Below are 22625 nucleotides of genomic sequence, written 5' to 3' on the forward strand. Positions count from 1 at the left end.
CAGAACTTGGGTGGCAGCTTGGTCTTCCAGTGTAGATCTAACAGTGGACCTCCACCATGTGCTAGGAATACACCAGGCATCCAGTTTGGTGAAGCCAATGGAAGCTGGCATGGAAATAAAGTATAGATATTCCAAAAGAAGAACCAGTTTAATGGAGACATAAATACATTTTTAGGCACTTATGTATATTACTATGAAGCTGTGTAGAACATGCAGGGACATAGGCAACAATCAAAATTAGGAAAACAAATCAATTCCCCTAGGGCAAGATGCTAAGAGACAACTAAAACAGGTCATGGGGTTCTATCAATGCTTCAGCAGGAAGAGGAGGTCTGTATGTCAAAATACTACAAAGCAGCAAATCAAAGGCAGAAGGAGTTCCAAAGAAGTGAGATTTGATTAATAATTCAAATGCGGGAGAAAGACCCAATCGTCTGAATAAATGTGCTGATGGCATTGGCCACTAGGCGTCCACCGATGATCTCAGGTAAAGGAATTTCAACAGGGTGGTGCAGCAGGCAGCCAGGCAAAGCGAGATCCACAAATGGCCCTGTGCCTTCTCTTCTTTCCAACCTTTACACATGCTCTGTCCTGTGCTCCTCATTTGCAGAGCTACTCTGGAACCACAGGGTCTGCGAAGCATGGCTGTACTTCCTTCCCATTCAACCAAGAAGGATGCAGATCCTGGGGTCCTTTGAGGGCAAGCGGGGGTTGAGGCAGACGAGGCCTTGCTGGGGTTTATTAATTGGAGTCCTACCAATGCACAGGGACTCCATCTTTTGCATCCAGTACAACATCCGCTCTTTTATGAATGTCAAGCACTGGCCCTGGATGAACCTCTTCTTTAAAATCAAGCCTTTGCTGAAGAGTGCAGAGGCAGAGAAGGAGATGGCTACCATGAAGGAGGACTTTGAGAAGGCCAAAGAAGACCTGGCCAAATCTGAGGCTCGGCGAAAGGAGCTGGAGGAGAAAATGGTCTCCCTGCTGCAGGAAAAGAATGACCTCCAGTTGCAGGTCCAGTCTGTAAGTACATCCTCTCTGAAAATGCAAATCACTCAAAAGGAGGACTTTGAGGCCCCTTAAGGAGTCTATTCAAGAGGCAGTGGTGCCACCCAGTGGTCATACCGAGTATTTCAGTAGAAGGCAGGCTGCTGGTCCCAAGGTCTGCACAGGCCAGAAATCATGTCTGCAAAGTGAACTTGGGCTGTCCCTGATCCCTCCCTGTCTTCTGTAGCAGAGTTAGACGTGTTTCACTGTAGATATGAGAGCTGTTTGTGTCTTCATAATAAAAAGCTGTCAGGAGTTCACCAGGTCTTTAAAAATCCTATCAATAAAAATAAATCATTCAAATGAGATGATTCAATTCAAAGATGAGTCATTTTCCACATGATTTTCAATAAGTATTATACTCAGAACTGCTTTAGAGAACACCTTTTTATCAAATAAATAGGAAAAAATGAAACCACATCTGCAGCATGCAAATTCTGGCAGTTCCCAGAAGTTAGGGCATTTGTGGGTTTTTCCTTCTTAATAAACCCCCCAATACTTTCTTTGCCTATTGCCTTATTGCCAAGAATTTTCAACTCCCCTATCACTTTCCCAATCGGTATAGTACAGTTTTTAGGAACACTTTCCCAGGCACAGTGGGTGAGATAACAACCTATTGTCTATGGATAATGGATAACAACCTCTGGAGCAAGACACCTGCATTTACATCTCAGATCCTTCACTTGTTAGTGAAGGTAACCTAACACAAGGCCCTTCTCTTTGTGCCTCGGTTCTCTCATCTGTAAAATAGGAATAGTAATACACCCACCTCATATAGCTATTGTGGAATGACAGGGAGCACATACCTGAGGTTTAAAGATGTGCAATAAATATTTGCATTTTTTCTTGACGGTCTCTTCCTATCCATTTCCCTGCCATGCATGTCCAGTTTTTAAAATTCTCTTATATGGGAAGATATAGCCTGTTTTGTTGAATATCAGAATTAAGTAATCTTCATCTGTCTGAGAGATTCACTGCAGAGTCTTCTGGCACATGGACTTATTAAATCACTGATTCTTGTGTGTTTTTCATTGTAATATTCTGTGGCTTGAGGAGGCTCAGCCGAGGACACACAGGTACCACTTCTGTGTTGAAAGTTAAAAGGTAGTCATGTTTTGAAAATTCTAGCGTAACGTGGGATAATATGGAGTAGATGAGTTATTTTTCAACTGTTGTTTGCTAGGAAACATGAAATAATCAGACAACTTTCTAGAGGCTTTATTCTTTAAAATGAATGTTGTACATACATCTGTAATCCCAGCAACTCAAGAGGCTGGGAGAAGAAGGATTGCAAGTTCGAAGTCAGTCCCAGCAATTTAGTGAGACCTTGTCTCAAAATAAAAAAAAATAAAAAGGGTTGGGGATGTAGCTCAGAAGTAGAGTGCCCCAGGGTTTCACCCCTAGTCCTGATAAAATAAAATAAAATAAACTGAAATTGGAACTCCATGAACTCTTTTGAGTCACTTTAAGTGACTGTCTCTTAAATAAGTGATATCCTTGGTGGTCTAAAAGAGAGTATGTGGATGATATGTAGGCGTGTGTGTGTGTGTGTGTGTGTGTGTGCGCGCGCGCGCATGTGTACCTATGTATGTGAGTGTGTGTATGTGTGTGCACAACCACTCCTTGGCATAGATACAGGAGATGGACTTTTAGAGGGTCAGTCCCTTTCCTTCTAAGGCTTGCCAAGTGACTGATGGAAACTTATAATGACCCGGTACTTTCAGGAAACAGAAAATCTGATGGACGCCGAGGAACGGTGTGAGGGTCTCATCAAAAGCAAGATCCAACTGGAAGCCAAAGTCAAAGAGCTAACTGAGAGGCTGGAAGAGGAGGAGGAGATGAATTCTGACCTGGTGGCCAAGAAAAGGAATCTGGAAGACAAATGCTCCTCTCTCAAGAGAGACATTGATGACCTGGAGCTGACCCTGACAAAAGTTGAAAAGGAGAAGCATGCGACAGAGAACAAGGTGGGTACCACTGCCACCACTCCGCCCCCAGCTCCCCACCAGTCTCCACTTTCCTGCTGGGAGGTTGGAGCAGGAGCCAAGCTGCAGGGTAGTTAGGTCCCTCTGCCTTGTTCTCCAACCTGCAGGCTCTTCTCAACTCTCCCTTGTTGTACCACAAACTTCCAGCATTTTCTTAAGAGAGAAGGTTGTTTCATATTCATCTCTGTTGCTCATAGCACCCAGCACAGGGATAGCAAACCCAAAATGCCTGAGAAACAAGACAGATCATGAAGGAGGCAGAAAACTAGATAATACCAATGACTGATTGGCAGGGAGGTGGGGCACAGGGACCCTGATGAATTACTGGCAGGTTATAAACAGATGCAGCCTTTGGGAAGGTCTTTTGGAATTACAAAATTGAATTAAGAACCACATACTCTACGACTCAGAGATTCTGAGGTGTGCAGACCAAGGAAGTCTTCCACCAGTCCACAGATGGACAAAGTGGGCACCACCACCACCACCACCCCCACCACCCCACCCCCGTCTCCCCACCAGTGCCCACTTTCCCGCTGTAAAGAGGAGGGAGATTGGAGCAGGAGCATATGCAAGGAGGTTTATAGCAGCATTGCTTGTGGGAAGCTGCAGGAAATATCCAGGTCCACCCCTGGGGGAACAGAGAGGCAGAACATGATGGATGCACACCAGGGAATACCATGCAGCTTTGGGAAGCAAAAGACTTGTGCACACACATGGGGCATCAAAAATGGACAATAAATACCTAGGACTAGTGGGGAGAAATATGAGGAAAAATGGAATATCCAACATGCACATAGGACAGAAATATACATGTGGCAAAGATATGTAAAAACACATGCATGATTCACACCACAGCGGTCACCCATGAGGAGGGGGTAAGGGATGAGGTCTGCTGGATATGAGATGACAATGGCAGTTGACAATCGGTGTCAATGTGGGATAGACAATTGAAACTGATAGGAATGAGTGGAGACTGTAAACCCTGGCCACAGATAGTAGCCTTGACTAATCACCAGCCAACTACCATCAGGTAGAAATGTCTATCCAGCATGGCCAGAGCTTCTAATTTTCCACAAGAAGTCAGAAATTGAGATTTTATGTGAAATTTCTTTTTCCCCCCAATTTGATAACATTTCAAAAATTGTAAATGAAAGAAAATATGTTTGGGGCCAGATTCAACTCATGGGTCAAGAAAGGGCAACCTCAGATTTGAAAGATGTGTACATGGAAAGCAATTTTATTTAATGCCTTAGAATTCTATGCAAAGTACCCTAACCACACACCCCAACAACACCAGATTCCCCTCAGGATTTTCTTGCATAATATCTCATGCCTTTCCTTCCCTTCTTGCCTCATTCTAAACCCCCATCAGCCAACCTAGCAAATACCTGCAGATGCATTATACATTACGAATGAATATAAATTGATATGTTACCCTTAAGAGTAGCATATTTGCATTTTAACAATGTCCCTCGTTATAAAATAGAATGTGCTCCTTGAAGAAATAATTCTAATGGGAGAATCTGAGACATCATCAGAGAGCAACAAGGCAAATTTTTAAAAACTGAGAGACTGTGTGGGCACAGTGGCACATGCTCCTATCCCAGCTACCGGGAGGCGGAGGCAGGATCACTTGACCCCAAAAGTTTAAGGCCAGCCTAAGTAACATAGTGAGCCCTCATCCTAAAAACAAAAAAAAAACTGAGAGATTGTCAATTCCAGGAAGTAAAAAAGCAGTAGTCAGAGGAAGAGAGACAACAATCACATTTTTTTTTTGTATTAGGGATTGATATCAGGGATGCTTAATCACTAAACCACATCCCATCCTTTTTATTGTTTTATTGTGAGATAGGCTCTCACTAAGTTGTTGAAGCTGGCTTTGAACTTGTAACCCTCCAGCCTCAGCCTCCTGAGCAGCTGGGATTACAGGCATGCGCCACCACGCCCAACACAGCAATTACATTTGTTATTGGGAGCTTGGAGTTTAATTGTTTCAATATTAAATTGGTGGTGTTATTCTCTAGGTCAAGAATCTGTCTGAAGAAATGACAGCACTTGAAGAAAACATTTCCAAGCTGACCAAAGAAAAGAAATCACTACAGGAAGCCCATCAGCAAACACTGGATGATCTGCAGGTCGAAGAAGATAAAGTTAATGGTCTAATCAAAGTAAATATCAAGCTGGAACAGCAAATAGACGATGTAAGTGCATCTGACTCCTATGCAACTGTTACTGGTGGAGGTGCAGGCAAGAGAGGGGATTAACATGATAGGGGGGATTCCAGTCCTCGAATCAGAACCCCGGGTTCAGCCTTGGCCTCACCCCAAACAATTCTGGCATAATGACCAGGTCACTTAACCTTGTGAACCTCCATTTTCACCCTATGGAATGGGATCACAAATAGCTTTACCTTGCAAGGTTTCCATGGAAAATTCATCACATAGAAAAATTGAGTAAGACCTTGGCTGCTAATATTATTATTACATCATCATCTTCATCATTATTACCATCCACTTGTAGCTCATTTGGGTTCCAAAACCTCCAATCCTGTTCTAAAATTATTTAAAACTAGTTCCATTTGGAGCTAGTGTAGCTCAGGGGTAAAGCACTTGCCTAGTGTATATAAAGTTCTAGGTTCAATCCCTAGCCACAGAAACACTAGTTCCATTTGTGGCTCTGAAAATTAATATATTCCATATCATAGTAAATTCTTATATTCTGTCTCTCTCTCTGTCTCTCTCTCTCTCTCTCTCTCTCTCTCTCGCTTGCTAAGAGCAAAGTTTGTTTATTTATTTATTTATTTATTTATTTACTTTGGTGCATTACAATTACATATAACTGGGGATTCACCATGCCATATCTCCACATGCTCAAAACATAATCTGGTCAAGCTCATTTCCCTTTAACTTCCCTTTCTCTCTCCCTCCCTCCCCTGCTATGCTTCTATTCTGCTGGTCACTTCTGCTTTTATTATTATTATTTTAACCAGTGTTTTATGGTTATATATCCAACAGTATCCATTGTGGTATATTTGTACACGTACATAGCAGAATTTGGTAGATTTCATTCCCTGGTCCCTCCCCATACCTTCCCCTTGTCCCTCCCTCTCCTCTATTGGTCTCATTGGTCTCCCTTTTTTCCCTTTTATTTTCAGAGATCCATTATTATTATTATTATTATTATTATTATTATTATTATTCCTCTTTCTATCTCTCTCTTTAATTTCCACATATGGGAGACAACATTTGACCCTTGACTTTCTGAGTCTGGCTTATTTCACTTAGTATGTCGATCTCCAGTTCCATCCATTTACCAGCAAATTACATAATTTCATTCTTCTTTATGGCTGAGTAAAACTCCACTTATTTCATTCATCATTATGTTCCATGGTGCTATCCATGGTAGGCAAGGATCACATTTAAGTGCTTCATAGACTTCTAGAGCAAGTCCACAATTGATTTGATCGGTTCCTTATTAATGGACACCTATTAATGCATGAGCACGCGCGCGCACACACACACACACACACATGTATGTATATCACATTTTCTTTACCCATTCATCTGCTGACCAAAACCTAGGCTGATCCTATGGCTTGACATTATTGTTCTTAATATGAGAACCAGGTTTGAAGTTTTCTAATTTTTTTCACTACTATGTCTAGAACTTTTCCAAGTCTCTTATATTCTTCTGAGGCCAGAGTAGGTGTGCTTTCCCCCCATTCCCTCCTTTCCCTGTGCCTATTTGTACACACACACACAAAGTCCTTGCCCAAATCCCCCCAACAGTTGCATAGAATAAGTGGGGGGGGGGTGTATGTTGTGCAATCTGGACCTGCATGTGTCATTCACAGAATCCCCCATTTGTTCCTGTCTGGGCAAGAACAGCCACCTATGGGTGCCAGACTCCTACAGGGAATATGTCCTAGAAAGGGTCAAGTGGGAATTGGCTGAAAGAAGCATCCAGGAGCCAACCAAGGGATCCCCTAGGGTTCTCTTTGCAAGAAGAGGCAAGAGGGGAAGACTTGCTTCCTTCCAGGGTAGGTGCTTATGGTCAGCACCCTACAGGAGCCCAGGAAGCCATGGGCCAGGTGTGTGGCTGCACTGACTGAAGGGGCTGAGCTCATTTTGGTAGCAGGGTTCCATACTTTCTGCCTATGTCTTCCCAGCTCGAGGGCAGCCTAGAGCAGGAGAAGAAACTGCGGGCAGACCTGGAGCGAGCAAAGAGGAAGCTGGAAGGAGACCTGAAAATGTCCCAGGAGTCCATCATGGATCTAGAAAATGACAAGCAGCAAGCAGAAGAGAAATTGAAGAAGTAGCTATTTTATCTTCTACCTCTCCATTGGCTCTTGAAAGCCAACTTTCCCACCCTTAAAAAGCTTGTATCTCATGTTCTTTTATTTTTTTAAAAAATCTACTTGCAGGAAGGAATTTGAAATCAGTCAGTTACAAACCAAAATCGATGATGAACAAGTTCACAGTTTGCAATTGCAAAAGAAGATTAAAGAATTACAGGTAAAAGTGTCAAAACCTTCCCAACTGCAGAAATCCCTTGGCAAGTGCCCCTGCACCCCTGTTTGCTCTTTCCCCCTGTGGTCCTTGAGCTTCTTTTCTTCTTCCTATTGGAAGCTGGAGAAAATGTCCTGTTTTTGTTTTTTGTTTTTTTTTTTTTTTTTGCCCAGCCTGGTCTCAAACTCATGGACTCAAATGATTCTCCTGCTTCAGCCTCTCGAGTAGCTCAGAACTACACACGTGCACTACTGCAACTGACTTTTCTTTTAATTTTTGAAATTAATATTTTAATTTTCTAAGTAACATACACATATTTCCTTGGAAAGAATAAAATATATGACCAATAAAACTAAATGTTATTAATAGAGAAGCATTGCCACTGTTCCTAAGCCCAGTGATCTCTGGTGGATTTTTTGCTAAGTCTGTCTGTGCACATTTAAGATCCAAAGAAAATATATAGAATATACTTATGCAATATTTTGTTTCTTTGCATCTTTAGCATAAAAATTTTCATACTGAGCACATTATTCTGTAACTCACTTATTTCATTGATCATTATTTTCTGTGGCGCTATCCAGGGTAGGTAGGCATGGATCAGCATTTAACTACTTCATAGACTTCTAGAGCAAGTCCACAATTGATTTGATCACTCCCTTATTAATGGACACCTAGGTTATTTCCAATTTTGTTCCACTAACCCAGTGTTATAATGTATTCTTAACTACATGCTGCCAATTCCTCATCACTCAGTCCCTCACAAAGTTGAGTTGTTCCCTCCCAAAACAACATTCCTGATACGCTGACCCTTTTAGGCCCGCACAGAAGAGCTGGAGGAAGAAATCGAAGCAGAGCACACGGTCAGAGCCAAGATTGAGAAGCAACGCTCAGACCTGGCCAGGGAACTGGAGGAGATCAGCGACAGGCTGGAAGAAGCCAGTGGAGCCACTTCAGCCCAGATTGAGATGAACAAGAAGCGGGAGGCTGAGTTCCAGAAACTGCGCAGGGACCTGGAGGAGGCCACCCTGCAGCATGAAGCCACAGCTGCCACCCTGAGGAAGAAGCATGCAGACACTGTGGCCGAACTCGGGGAGCAGATTGACAACCTGCAGCGGGTCAAGCAGAAGCTGGAAAAGGAGAAGAGTGAGCTAAAGATGGAGATCGATGACATGGCAAGCAACATCGAGACAGTCTCCAAGTCCAAGGTACCTGACTGGCCAAGTAAGGCAGCTAAGTCTAAGTTCTCCTGTCCCGTGGCCATGTCCCCAAACGTACTGCATATTCTGTACTGAGACCCTCTCCCCCACTTCTGTTTGCTCTCAGTTTCTCAAATTCATTTAAGATGTGTGTCTTCTCCATTTGGGCTGTAATTTATATACAACAGATATTTAAGTGGCAGGACACTTTATTTAAGGGTCAGACATTTATTGCTCACAGTTCTGAGACTGGGAAGTCAAAAATCAAGGTGCCGACTGATTCAGTGTCCAGTGAGGGCTCACTCTGTGCTTCAAAGATGGTACCTTACCACCCTGTCCTCAATGGCAGAAGAGGAAGGGAGCTAGCTATGGCTTCTTTGATAAGGACACTAATTCCTTAGGAAGGTGAAAACTTCAAGACCTAATCCCTCGTCGAAGGCCTCACCTCCCAGCTCCACTGCACGGGGAACTCAGTTTTAACATACGAATTGGGGAGTTGGGGGACACAAACATGCAGACCACAGCATCATTCAAGCTTGACCAAATGATCTACCACTCCTCACAGTGGCATGGTCCTTCCTGAATCTTACAGAAAGCCGCCAGTCCATCTGGAATGTTCTAGAACTAACCTATCAATGGATTGTACCATAGGGGATTTATAGGCATCTACACCATCTTCTTACCCCGTTGTCAATATGAAGTTGTGCCTATGAGCATGAGCATGGGTGGATCCAGGTTTTATGGTAATTAAAGCACATAAAACTTGGAAGGGTTGGGGCTCTTTAAAAAAAAAAAGTTGCTGTCCCTCAGTGTCTATGGGGTATTGGATTCTAAGACCCTCATGGATATCAAATCCACAGCTCAAGTCTCTCAAGTAAAAATGGCACAGTATCTGCTTATATCCTATGCACAAACTCCAATACACTTTAAATTACCTCTAGATTACTTATAATACCTAACACAATGTACATGCTGTGTAAATAGTTGTTACAGTGTGTTGTTTAGGGAATAACGAAAAGAAAAATAAAAGACTATACACATTCAGTAGGGATGCAATTTTTAAAAATATTTTCAATCTGTGGTTGGCTAAATCTGAAGACATGGAACCCATAGATAAGGAGGGATAACTGTATGCAAAATTATGAAAATTAGATATGAAAGGTAGTATTTATTTAGAGTAAAAAAGTTGCAGATTATTAGAGAACCAGAAAACAGGTTCCTTTCTTCTGAGAGCTCATTAGACCATTTGCCAGAGATTCCTCCCGAGAAATACACTGTGCTTGCGAGGGCTCCCCCTTCCCACCTGAAACTTACTGCAGCTCCCTAAATTCGCCGGGGCCCATGCAGATGAGTGCCCTGAAGCTTAACTTCATCAGCTGCATAGTAATCCACCTCTGCATATGACTTCAGGTAAAGCTTCTCTCAAAGAGCAGCTATGTGTGCTCCTCCGTTCAGGAGTGTCCTCATTTCAAGGTGTGCTGAGCTATTCTTGGAACTGTTTGGCTGGGTTAGAAGAAGCAACAGTGAAGTGTGGGTCTTCCACAGAGGGATTCCCAGAAGGTCAAGGTGTTCATCAAGAAAAAATGGTGGGGGGAGGTGGTTCCTATGGAGCTTCTTTCTATCCCTGTTTCGGGTATGGTTCAGACTTCCCTGTGATTTCTCTTGATTTCTTCCTCACTTTCTGTCTTAGCCCATTTCCATTCCTATAACAAAATACCTGAGACTGGACACTTGATAAAGAAAAGGGTTTTATTTGGCTCGCAGTTCTGAAGGTTCAAGGGCACAGCATTGGCATCTTCTCAGCACTGCTAAGAGCCCCCATGGTAGATGGCATCGCAATGGCAGGAGCATATGTTAGAGTGGTGAGAGGCACATGCAGAAGAGACACTCAGGTGCCAGGCTTCTTATAATAATCCATTCTCATGGGAACTAATTAAATCTCTCCAGACTAGCATTACTCCCTTCTGAGGATGGGCTCCTCATGACCTAATTATCTCCCACTAGGCCCTACCGTTTTCTTTCCTTTCTCCCTGTCTCCCTCCCTCCCCCCTTCCTTCCTTCCACCCACCAGGGATTGAATCTAGGGGGTGCTCAACCACTGAGTCACATCCCCAGCCCTTTCTTTGTTGTTGTTGTTTTGGGAGTTTATTTTTGGAGACAGAGTCTTGCTAAGTTGCTCAGGGCTTTGCTAAGTTGCTGAGGCCAGCTTTGAACTTGCAATCCTCCTGCCTCAGCCTCCCAAGCTACTGGGATTGCAGGCATGTACCACCGTGCTTGGTTTAGGCCCTACCTCTTTAAAGGTCCTGTTACCTCTCAATACTGCCACACGGGGCACCAAGCTTTCTGTGCATGAACCCTGTGAGGACAAACCACATCCAAACCATAGTACTCCCTGACTGGAGCTGGTTACAGGGTCAGGCGAGTTAGAAGAAACTCCAGCACCTGCCATACACTGCCTTTCTTACAGCTTCACTCGCACCAGAATTGCTTTTTGCTCTCGGCTCTTGATTTTCAAATCCAGTGGGAGGGGCATTTCCTATTACTTTATATTTTTTTAAGTTATTGTATTCTTTGATTTTTCTCCTTGTGTGTTACCTTCCCCTTTCCAACTCCCCCTGATGGAATTCTTTTACATGTGTATGTCATCTTCTCAGAGATTCAGAGTGCTTGGAGGTCTCCTTTGGGATATAATATCCCTGTCTTTTCTGCCATCATATGCTCCCCAGGCTAAGGAAAAGCTTATGCTCAATTTATTTTACATTTTATGGTGTGGGAGGAGGAGGAAAGAGGTCTGCATTATACATGAGGTTGCTGAAAAATTTTCACCAAAATATAGGCCAATCAGACTTTACAAAGGTGAACCCCTCCAAGTCACCTCAGGGAATCGTGTATATTATTCAGTGAAACCCTCAGCAGAGCCACATGAACACATGGCTCACAAACACCATTCACCTACCAACAGAATTACTTATATTCCAAGAATCTCAGAGTCTCTTTGAGTGACATCCTCTCAGAAGTTTGCATATAAATCATTAAATATGTCCTTACCAAAACCACTGTTCCAGGTTACTGGTCATCAAGCAGCAATCACAAATAAAAATGAGGCAATTCTGATCTGATTATGATTTTTTAAACTGACCTTTATCTTTTCCGTTATATTATTTTACCTAATAAGAAGTCAAATTATCAAACTGTCCAGTTCAATATCAAGTACCAGAAAGCCATTTTTGCCATTTGTGTTGACCTTTATCTCCTACTCTCACACCACCCCCCAAGAGTAACATGGAAAGAATGTGCCGGTCTGTGGAAGATCAATTTAATGAGATCAAAGCCAAGGATGATCAACAGACCCAGCTAATCCATGATCTGAATATGCAGAAGGCAAGACTGCAGACCCAGAATGGTGAGAACAGTCAGGGCTGTAGGGTCTGGGTAGGCCCCAGGGGAGGGCGGTCGGCTTTGCTGATGCGGGGGTCCCATCTGTTTGGTAGGGGAGCTGAGCCACCAAGTGGAAGAGAAGGAGTCTCTGATTTCACAGCTGACCAAAAGCAAGCAGGCCCTCACTCAGCAGCTGGAGGAGATTAAGAGACAACTAGAAGAAGAAACCAAGGTAAGGACACCTCTTTGAGAATTGCCACATCACAGAAGACAGAACCTGAGAAGCTGGGGAGCACAATCCCTTCACTTAGGCAGGTTGAAGGCAGAGCTACATTAAAAAGTCTGCCTTGTAATATGGTGGGAACCTGCTCCTTAAAGTTTAAGTACCTTGACATTGGATCTCCTTTCTCATCTCCGGGCACCTTTATCCTCTACAGGGTGGTTAAATAAATTTCCCTCTTCAACTGGGAGCATCTCATCCCCACCATCACTGTGCTAATTTGCTCACCTCTGCCCAATGATTCATCCAAGCCCCTTGGAATTCTTCCTGTTTATTCTTCATTACACCTATAACACCTACTTCTAAGTACCCTTTCTCCCAAAAGACTATATGGTCTGGGGGATACCCTTGAGATAGTCATATCCTCGATTCCAGAATCTAGACACTTGTGTTTATAATACATGTTTCCCCATTATCCTTCACTCCTAAAGAGCCAGAATAATTTTCCATCACCCTAGTAGCACTCAGTAGGTACAGTCCTAGTAGGACAATACACATAGTAGATGTTCAGTAAATGCTAATGATGTGTGTTCAATTATTAGAATAGGAATCCAGAAGCCCACAAAACTGCATAAATGGAAAGCTGGGGTTATGTGCACTGGTCATGACCTATAGGGCAATCTTTTAGAAATTTCTCCAAGCCCCCATTTTTCCCTTCTGTAAAAGAACAAATGTTATACTTACCTCCCATATTTCTATTCCCGGTAAAGGTTTTCAGTAGACTAAAGGGGGGCAGGGAATGGTGAGAACCAGATTCCAAACAAGTAATGAGAAGGTCTACTATAGGAATGAGGCTCTCCTTTAGCCAGAAAACAACAGCAGTAAGTTTTCCTTCTTAGGTAGTGTTTTGCAGTTTGTGTTTTTTTGTTTTTTTTTTTTAGTTTGAAAATATAATTGTTTTCTTTTCAACTAATTATTTTATTTTTTATTTGTTTTAATTAGTTACACATGACAGTACAATGATCTTGACATATCATACTGTGTTTTTTAAAATGATGAAAAGAATATACAAATTACTGCACCAGGTCAACAGAACTCTTTTCTTTGATGGTAGCACCAGAGGGTGTTTCGCAACCATCATAGAATCTTGAGTTAAACTTTCACCCTATCCAGATGACAGTGAGTGAGTGAAGAGACCTCTGGGCATGTCCTGTCTCACTTGAAACAGGAGGTGGAGCCCTGGAAACAGTGCAGCCCATTTCTACAGTCCCCAGTGTGGGGACAAATCCCCCTGATGACACCAAAAGATGCTCTCAGATTTCTCCTGGTTATAGCATTCAATAACATTGCATCAAGTAGTGAGAAAATTGTTCCCTTTTTAATTCTGTTTCAAAATCCTTCTGATGAGGTCCAGGAAAAAGGTCTCAATTTGGACAAATCTTTGGAATTTGCTTGTTTACTTTATCAAGCAATAAAAAGAAGGCTTTAGACACAGAGTCATAGCAGGTGACAGTGCCAAGATAAGCAGCGATAATATTGCTTTATTTCCATTGCATTTGTTTTTATGGTTACCTGCTGTTTATGGCAAATGTTAGTGGTTTTCTCCTGGCTGTTGTGGAATAGTCAAATATAATTAAAAAGCAAACTTAAGAAAACTAAACAGGTGATATGCTGATATGGCAAAATGTTTTGAAAATAGTATGGGAATGATCCTAGTTAGGGAAAAGCTATTTCAATGAAAAATACCTTAATCTGGGAAAGAATCATATATTTTTTGCAATTTGTCACCACTGTAATTCCCAGGCCAAGAATGCCCTGGCCCACGCCCTGCAGTCCTCCCGCCATGACTGTGACCTGCTGCGGGAGCAGTATGAGGAGGAGCAGGAAGGCAAAGCCGAGCTGCAGAGGGCGCTGTCCAAGGCCAACAGTGAGGTTGCCCAGTGGAGGACCAAGTATGAGACGGATGCCATCCAGCGCACGGAGGAGCTGGAGGAGGCCAAGTATGGGCCCTAAGGTTACAATAGGAGAGGTGACCCCTGGACACATCCTAAAGGCAGAGAGGACTTCCTACCTGGAGAGACTCTCTTGTTACAGTTTCTTAACCATTCAGATAATCATTCCCCATCCTCTTGGGGTCTCCCCCTTTCTTGTGGGGAACTCTTTCATCTGGCCCCCTTGGTAGCTTCTTAGGGACCTTCTTTGTCACCAAGCATTTGGGGATTATTCCAGAGATACAATCATGTTGCTTAATGACAGAGATAAGTTCCGAGAGACAAATCATGAGGCAATTTCTGTGCTGTACAAACATCCTGTGATTTCCTTACATAAACCTAGATGATATAGGCCAATCACTTAATATGTCCTCTTGATATGATCAAGATCCATGGTAAACACAAGATGAATGATGGCATCATGGGATGTACTGTTTTACAGTAAACTTTTTTTTTAATAAGTAGAAGGGGTACACTCTAAAAAAACAGTAACAAGGATAAAATAGGTCTGGGGGTGTAGCTCAGCAGCAGAGAGCTTGCGTAGCATGCAAAGGCTATGGGTTCAATCTCCAACACCACACACACACACACACAAAAAGTATAGTATAATAAAAATATACATCATTAACAGAATTGTTTTTTTCACTATCAGGTACTGTGTACTGTATATAAACATATGTATCATACCTTTATATGACTGGCAGCACAGTAGGTTTGTTTATAACAGCATTTCCATAAACATACGAAGTAATGCATTTCACTACATATAACAATGGCTACCATGTTCCCAGATGTGAATTTTTCAGGTTCATTACAGTTTCATGGAACCCCAGTTGTATGTGCTCTGTGACATGTCATTATGTGATACATAACTGTACTTGGATCCTTTCCACTCAAATGCTAAGTCTTGCTCAATCCCTTCCAGACAGTTCTTTTTCAACCTGACAAGTTACATTCTGAAATATCCCACTTTTGCCAAGACAAGGAGGAAAAAAACAAACAACAAAAAAAAAAACACATCTGGTTCTCTTAGGAAGAAATTGGCCCAGAGGCTCCAGGAGGCAGAGGAGAACACAGAGACTGCAAACTCCAAGTGTGCTTCCTTGGAGAAAACCAAGCAGAGGCTTCAGGGAGAAGTGGATGACCTAATGCTGGACCTCGAGCGAGCCAACACAGCCTGCGCCACTCTGGACAAGAAGCAGAGGAACTTCGATAAGGTCCTTCCCCAACCGATTAATGGAGGTGGTGGTCAGAGTGACAGGCTTTCACATTTGGATGTGAGAAGATGCACCCACATTCGACAAGGCCCCCAGCTAGAACATTAATTCTCAGTTTGGAGGACTCTGAGTCTCTCTTTACTTTTGTGACAGTCCCTCTGAAGGGAATTTTAGTTTTAGTCAGAGCTAATTCAGATTATATTGAGATTATAATACAGGTAATCCAAATATCCTAATCCAAATAGCCAAAGTGTTCCAAAGTCCAAAAATTTTTGAGCGTTAATACGATGTCCCAAGTGAAAAAATTTCAGAGTGACCTCATGTGATATGTTGCAATTAAAATGCACATGAACTAAAAATGTATAAAATTACCTTCAGGCCAAGTGTATGAGCTGTATATGAAACACAAATAAATGTTGTGTATAGACTTCGGCCTCATCCCCAATAAATCTCATTTTATACAGATATAAAAATGAGATTTATGTATATAGTGAAATTTATGTACACACATACACACATGAGCATTACCAAATTCAAAGGAATCTGAAGTCTGAAACACTTCTTTTCCCAAGAATTTAAAATCAAGGATACTCAATCTGTATCTTTAAGAATCCAGCAGAGGTCAGGCACCAGAGTGCATGCCTGTGATACCAGCTACTTGGGAAGCTGAGGCAGGATGATTGCAAGTTTTGAGGCCACACTGAGAAATTTAGAAAGACCCTTTCTCAAAATAAAAAATGAAAAGAGCAGGGATATAGCTCAATATTAGAGTACCCCTGGTAATAATCCCTAGGACTACAAAATAAATAAATAATAAAAGAATCCAGAAAAGCAAAGATTGTAGCCAGTGGTCCAGAGCAGGACCCCTCCTCTTCTTTGACCCCCAAAGATGAAAGATGGAAGCCTTGGCATTACTAATAGCCCTTGTTTGAGCAGACTTTCAACTCCCCCAGCCCCCTCTGCTTCTCACATGGCCCTTTATCATCTCCCAGGTCCTTGCAGAATGGAAGCAAAAACTGGATGAGAGTCAAGCTGAGCTGGAAGCCTCTCAGAAAGAGTCCAGGTCGCTTAGTACTGAAATCTTCAAGATGAGGAACGCCTATGAAGAGGTGGTGGAACAGTTAGAGACGTTGAAGCGGGAGAATAAAAATCTGCAAGGTGAGCTCTCTTGGGGCCCCAGCTGTGTAATATTTCCTCTTTTCCTCCTGCCATCCCCTTCCCCGATTTGCCCACAGCCTCCTCCCTCCCACTACTCTACCAAATCCTCTCCCAACATGCATCCCATTTGCTCAATGGGCCCCAGGTCTTGTGCCTTTAATGAGCATAAGATCAGCTTAGGAGCAGCTTAGTTTTATTTTTAAGAACTGAAGGCACAATGGGTTACAATGCCCACTCTTTCAGAGAAAAAGACCCTTCAGGGATTCTTAGTGGCTTTGCATCTTTGTGCATGTCACTAAATCCCTTAGGACCTCAGACTTTTGCCCTATAAAATTAGAAGACCAAGATCCAGTGCTTTCTAAAGCTTCTGCCAGCTTATGCATTTCCTGGTTCTCTCGGTGATCCTGTTGCATTCTTTGTAAAGTTTTAGGATTTATTAAAGTGTTCTATCCTTGTCGCTCACCCTTCTGCATAGCTCAGGTGAGACAACACATCTGGTCTTACCGACACCTCATCTGAATGGCTTCCCTGTATTCTCTCCTATGTGAATGTCACGAGTGAGCTGCCAACCCCTAAATTGCCTGGCAAAAGCGTAGCTATGCTATAAGCTAGAGTCTGTTGCAACAGCCTAAATCAAGCCTGTCCTTTGCAGAAGAGATTTCTGACTTAACTGAGCAGATTGCAGAAACTGGCAAGAACCTCCAGGAAGTAGAAAAGACCAAGAAGCAAGTGGAGCAGGAAAAGTCCGATCTCCAGGCTGCCTTGGAAGAGGCAGAGGCAAGTGCCTTGTCTGGAATACAGCACTGGGAAGTTCAGGAAAACAGGAATCTGAAAGGATGCCCTTGTCCACCCATAGAGGTGCCTCCCTGCCAGGAGGCATTGAGTCCCTGTTGGGAAGAACATTCAACCCTTCCTGGGGCTGAAAAAGCTAAGCTTTGTGGCATGGTCTCCCGAGTACCCTCTCTAGCACATGTCCTCTTTGGAAAATAAGTGTGTTCATTGTGTCCTCAATATCTTCCTTGAAAGAAGCAAAACAAAAAAATCAATCAGCAAACATTCTGAAAGCCAGCTCAGAATCCTTCAGTTTTATGTTTAACTTAGGGTTGTGCACAACATCGTTGACTATTAAGAATCTTAAATCATCAAAAATAGAGCCAGATGTAAAGTTCAAATTTATGAGCCCTGGATCCATAATAATGATTAACATGTATGCAATTTATTATGGGCCAGGCACAGTTCTAAGTCCTTTACTTGTATAATTCATTTAATTCTCACAACAGACCTTTGTGTACATTATATATACATATGTATAGGTACCTATGTGTATGCGTATCTATCCATATATGTATCTATACCTGTGTGTTATACGTGTGTGTACAAATGATTAGTGTAGATATATTATTCTTATCCATTTTACAGATGCTACAAAGAGAGTATGTAACCAGCCCAAAGCCCCTCTAAACACCAGATCAGGTCATGTCCAGAGCAGGGCAATTGGTGATGATGTTTCTAGGAAAATTTGAACGAACACAGGATAACAGAAAAGCACTTACCCTGTCATTGTAGAAAATAGCTCTTGAATTATAGTTATTATTAAAATAGATACCCACCATCGAATTTTTATTTGAATTATGATTATTATTAAAACAGAAACCCATCATCTTTTTTATTAATTCCAAAGGATGCTCAATATATAAAGTTTTATCCCAACATTAGGGATATCTGTGGGCAAGTCAAATACTCAAACCTCTGAATATTGTTCCCTTCATCTGTGAAATGGGTATAAAAATATCCATTTTACTACAATGGGGGTAGAAAGGTCAATTCGAGAGGTGATGCCCACAGCACTCCCAATTGCTCCTTTTTTCTAATTAGGGTTCCTTGGAACACGAGGAGAGCAAGATATTGCGTGTCCAGCTAGAGCTGAGCCAGGTAAAATCCGAGCTTGACCGCAAGGTTACTGAGAAGGATGAAGAAATTGAGCAGCTAAAAAGAAACAGCCAGCGAGCCACAGAGGCCATGCAGAGCGTGCTGGATGCTGAAATCCGGAGCCGGAATGACGCCCTGAGGCTTAAGAAGAAGATGGAGGGAGACCTCAACGAGATGGAGATCCAGCTAGGTCATTCCAACCGCCAGGTGGCGGAGACCCAGAAACACCTGCGCACGGTCCAGGGCCAGCTCAAGGTGAGCACCACCCGCTCCCATGCTCCCTCAGCCTGCCCTGCGGCTCTGCCTTCACTCCTGGTTTCCCCTGTAGGATTCCCAGCTGCATTTGGATGATGCTGTAAGGAGCAATGAGGATCTCAAGGAGCAGCTAGCCATCGTGGAACGCAGGAATGGTCTCCTGCAGGAAGAGCTGGAGGAGATGAAGGTGGCCCTGGAGCAAACAGAGAGGACCCGCAGGCTGTCGGAACAAGAACTGCTGGATGCCAGCGACCGAGTGCAGCTGCTGCACTCCCAGGTGCGTCCGCCTGCGCCAGGCTCTAGGTCCACTGGGAGCGCAGGTAGGGCCTCCCGCAAGCCCAGGTATCTCTGCACTACCTCCTCCACGTGCCTCTGCTCAAGGTTCATCATGGGAGCAAGTAGAGCCCAGGCCCTACTCCTCCCAAAGTAATGGTTAAAACTGCCAGGTAAACTTGAACTCTTGATTGACAGATTCCTGAGCTTTCTTGTATCCAAAGATAAAGACAAAAGGTCATGCATGTTAAAGGGAATTCAGAGCAAGCACGAATCATATTATTGCCTAAAGCAGCTGGGCAAGGCTTCACAGAGGAAGTACAGATTAAGTAGCCCTTATCCAAAAGTACTTGGGACTAGACATATTTCTGATTTCAGGTTGTTTTGGATTTGGGAAGATTGGCACATACATAATAAGATATATTGGGGATAGGACCCAAATCTAAACATGAAACTCATTTTGTTTTATTTTCACTGGGTACACATAGCCTGAAGGGACTTCTATAGATTCTGTTTAGGGTGCCTGAGTTTTGACAATGACTTATCACATAAGGTTAAGTGTGGAATTTTCCACTGGTTGTGAGAGGTTTTGAATTTTGGATCCTTTTCAGATTTCAAGATTTCATGTGTTTGAATTAAAATGCTTAGCCTATACCATTTAAGCTGAAATCTGAGAATATTAGGATTTTCTTTCAAAATAACCATTTTTATGAAAGTTTTAAGAAGTTGCTTGTGTTATAAAACAGAAAATATGAGCAGACACACAGAAGAAATAAAATCAACCATATTGTTAACATTTCAGGGTATCTTATTCTTAGGCCCTTGTGAATTACATAAACACATTTTTGATAAAACTATGTTTGATCTTTTGTAACCTATTGCTTTCATTTAATAATGTGTCATGAACTTATTTCTACCTCTTTAAATCATCTATGATATGGTGGTTTTTTTTTTTGTTGGTTGCTCAAGACAATACAATGATCATGACATATATGATATGGTTTTTAATGTCGGGAAAACAGGCTACTACAGTGCTATAATATGGCACGTTAATCAATCCTCTGTGGTTGGTTAATTTAGATGGTTCCCAATAAAATTTTTATGATTAGAAAGACCATTGTTACAAATGTGCTCATAACTAAATTTTCATATACATCTACTATTATTATTGTCTTGATATTTCTGGAAGTAAATAAAATTCTAGAAATAAAATTTCAGGGTCAGAACAATAAAGCTATTCATAATACATTGTAAATTGCTCTTTAACAAGGTTGTCTCAATTTTTATTCCAATTAGAAAACGATGTGAGGGCTCTTTTCTACCAATTCTGAAAAGTCCCTGTTATTTCTTGAATCATCATCAGTTTTATTGTTGGAGCATACTTCATTGGGAATTTTAGTATTTATTACTAGCAAAGTGAATCGATTCATCATTTTATTGTATGTTGTATTTCTTCCTGTGTGTTTTTTCCTACTTGTACTCCTTGCCCCTTTTATTGATTCATCTTATTTATATCATAAGGAAGAGAATACTTTTTCCATAATATATGTTGTAAATATTTTTTAGTTTGTTATTATCCTTTCAATTCTATCTAAGGTACATTTTGATTATTAGGATTATTTTTCATGTGATGTGTAGTTATATCTATCAACAACTTCCTTGTTCCATTGCCTTTTATTGACTAATCTATCCTAAATATTCAAAATTCCACCTTTATCATTGACTCAATTTTTTTTTTTTTTTTGATGTTCAGTTTTGGATATGTTTCAAGACTTTCTGTTCAATTGAAGCTGAAATCATACCTAACAGACCACCCATGTGAAAAACAAGAAATGGAACATAATTATAAGTTATTTACTAACCCACCCGACCACCTCCTTTTCGATTGTTTCATATGCTCAAATAAAACCTTTACCACTGATATCTCATTTTTCTTGTAGAACACAAGCCTGATAAATACCAAGAAAAAACTGGAGGCTGACTTGGCTCAGTGTCAGGCAGAGGTGGAGAACTCCATCCAGGAGTCCAGGAATGCAGAAGAGAAGGCCAAGAAGGCCATCACGGATGTAAGCACTGTTCTCTTTTCAGATGCTGTTTGAAATGGAGAAAGGGGGCTTCCAGGCCAGGGCATGACAAGTAGGTTTCATCTCCTTATGAGTACAGTTAGTGGTGGCTTCCTGGAGTCATTAAAGAGGCAAAATGGAACATGATAACTGGCCTCAGTAAGGCAGGGGAGATTCAATCTGATGCACAAGACCAACTTGAACAGCATCATCCATATGCTCTGGGAAGGGATAGGTGGATTATTCACTAATATGTCCTGTGAACTTGACCAGGCCGCCATGATGGCTGAGGAGCTAAAGAAGGAGCAGGACACCAGCGCCCACCTGGAGCGGATGAAGAAGAACTTGGAACAGACGGTAAAGGACTTGCAGCACCGTCTGGATGAGGCTGAGCAGCTGGCCCTGAAGGGTGGCAAGAAGCAGATCCAGAAACTGGAGGCCAGGGTAAGTTCTTTTGAGAGGATTCTGGCTCTTGAAATGATATCCAGTTCAGCTGCCTCAGGCAAAACCATGATCCAGAAATTTATCTGGTACAAAAGTGGCTGCTGATAGACTGAAAAGATAGCTTCGGGACTATTTCCAAAAGTCCCTGTGAGCCAAATTTCTACATATTCTCTTTGACCTTTCCCTGTACCCCAACACACACAAATGGGCACTCAGCCATTGAGCCACATCCCCAGCCCCATTTTGTATTTTACTGAGAGACAGAGTCTCACTTAGTTGCTTAGCGCCTCACTTTTGCTGAGGCTGGCTTTGAACTCACAATCTTCCTATCTCAGCTTCCTGAGCCACCGGTATTACATGTGTGTGCCACCACAACCTGCCACAAGTACATTTTGATATGCTAATACCTTGGTATCTGTAGTGGGATGATATCTTTTAATACTCATTTTCTGTTTTTCATGCAGACTCAGATCTATGCACCTAAGTGAGAAAAACTCACTTTATAATCAGAAAAATACACATTTCATTATAATTTACATTTTGGACTGTGATTCATTTTGATGAATGATGGTCCATCCTGTAGTCTATGGTCTCCCTTTGTCTCCCACTCCTAGGTCTCTTTCTCTTCCCAACTTTTCTAAGTTTCTAAATGTAATCTGTGATTCTGGTGTATTTCCCACTCCGTCCCAAAAGGAGAGCAATTGGTATTTCTTCCATGTTAATGCACCAGAAAAGATTGGCCCGCCCCCCAACACTGAAAGTCCTATTTGTATTTTATCTGGAAGCTTCTTTTGTATTTGTTTTGTTTCTTTGCTGACTATTCTCTTCATTTCCTCTACTGCTTGATTTTCCCTTTAGACCTGTGATGGTTTATTTCAGTCATTTTTTAAAAATGGGCTCTGCTAGCAATTGACATTTTAGAAAAGGGCTAAGAGGAGGAAGTTAGAAGGAGGTTGTTAGG

The 22625-nt window shown here is 42.1% G+C and overlaps 1 protein-coding gene across 1 annotated transcript in view; it reads left to right on the top strand.

Moving 5' to 3' along the window:
• Nucleotides 1-21784, top strand: part of LOC308635929 (myosin-13) — a 55114-nt gene extending 33330 nt beyond the window's left edge. Inside the window, exons 23-38 of the mRNA XM_081270819.1 lie at nucleotides 768-1023; nucleotides 2772-3014; nucleotides 5057-5233; nucleotides 7201-7346; nucleotides 7456-7546; nucleotides 8356-8745; nucleotides 12013-12139; nucleotides 12228-12346; nucleotides 14138-14334; nucleotides 15359-15542; nucleotides 16535-16700; nucleotides 17353-17477; nucleotides 18576-18884; nucleotides 18958-19161; nucleotides 21098-21223; nucleotides 21494-21784. Of these exons, the coding sequence (XP_081126945.1) occupies nucleotides 768-1023; nucleotides 2772-3014; nucleotides 5057-5233; nucleotides 7201-7346; nucleotides 7456-7546; nucleotides 8356-8745; nucleotides 12013-12139; nucleotides 12228-12346; nucleotides 14138-14334; nucleotides 15359-15542; nucleotides 16535-16700; nucleotides 17353-17477; nucleotides 18576-18884; nucleotides 18958-19161; nucleotides 21098-21223; nucleotides 21494-21769 (3136 nt within the window). The 3' untranslated portion in view covers nucleotides 21770-21784. The remainder of the gene's footprint in view (nucleotides 1-767; nucleotides 1024-2771; nucleotides 3015-5056; nucleotides 5234-7200; nucleotides 7347-7455; nucleotides 7547-8355; nucleotides 8746-12012; nucleotides 12140-12227; nucleotides 12347-14137; nucleotides 14335-15358; nucleotides 15543-16534; nucleotides 16701-17352; nucleotides 17478-18575; nucleotides 18885-18957; nucleotides 19162-21097; nucleotides 21224-21493) is intronic.
• The last annotated feature ends 841 nt before the right edge of the window (nucleotides 21785-22625 follow it).

The sequence above is a fragment of the Spermophilus citellus genome (genome assembly GCF_964194105.1).
Source record: "Spermophilus citellus genome assembly, chromosome: 17".
Lineage (NCBI taxonomy): Eukaryota > Metazoa > Chordata > Mammalia > Rodentia > Sciuridae > Spermophilus > Spermophilus citellus.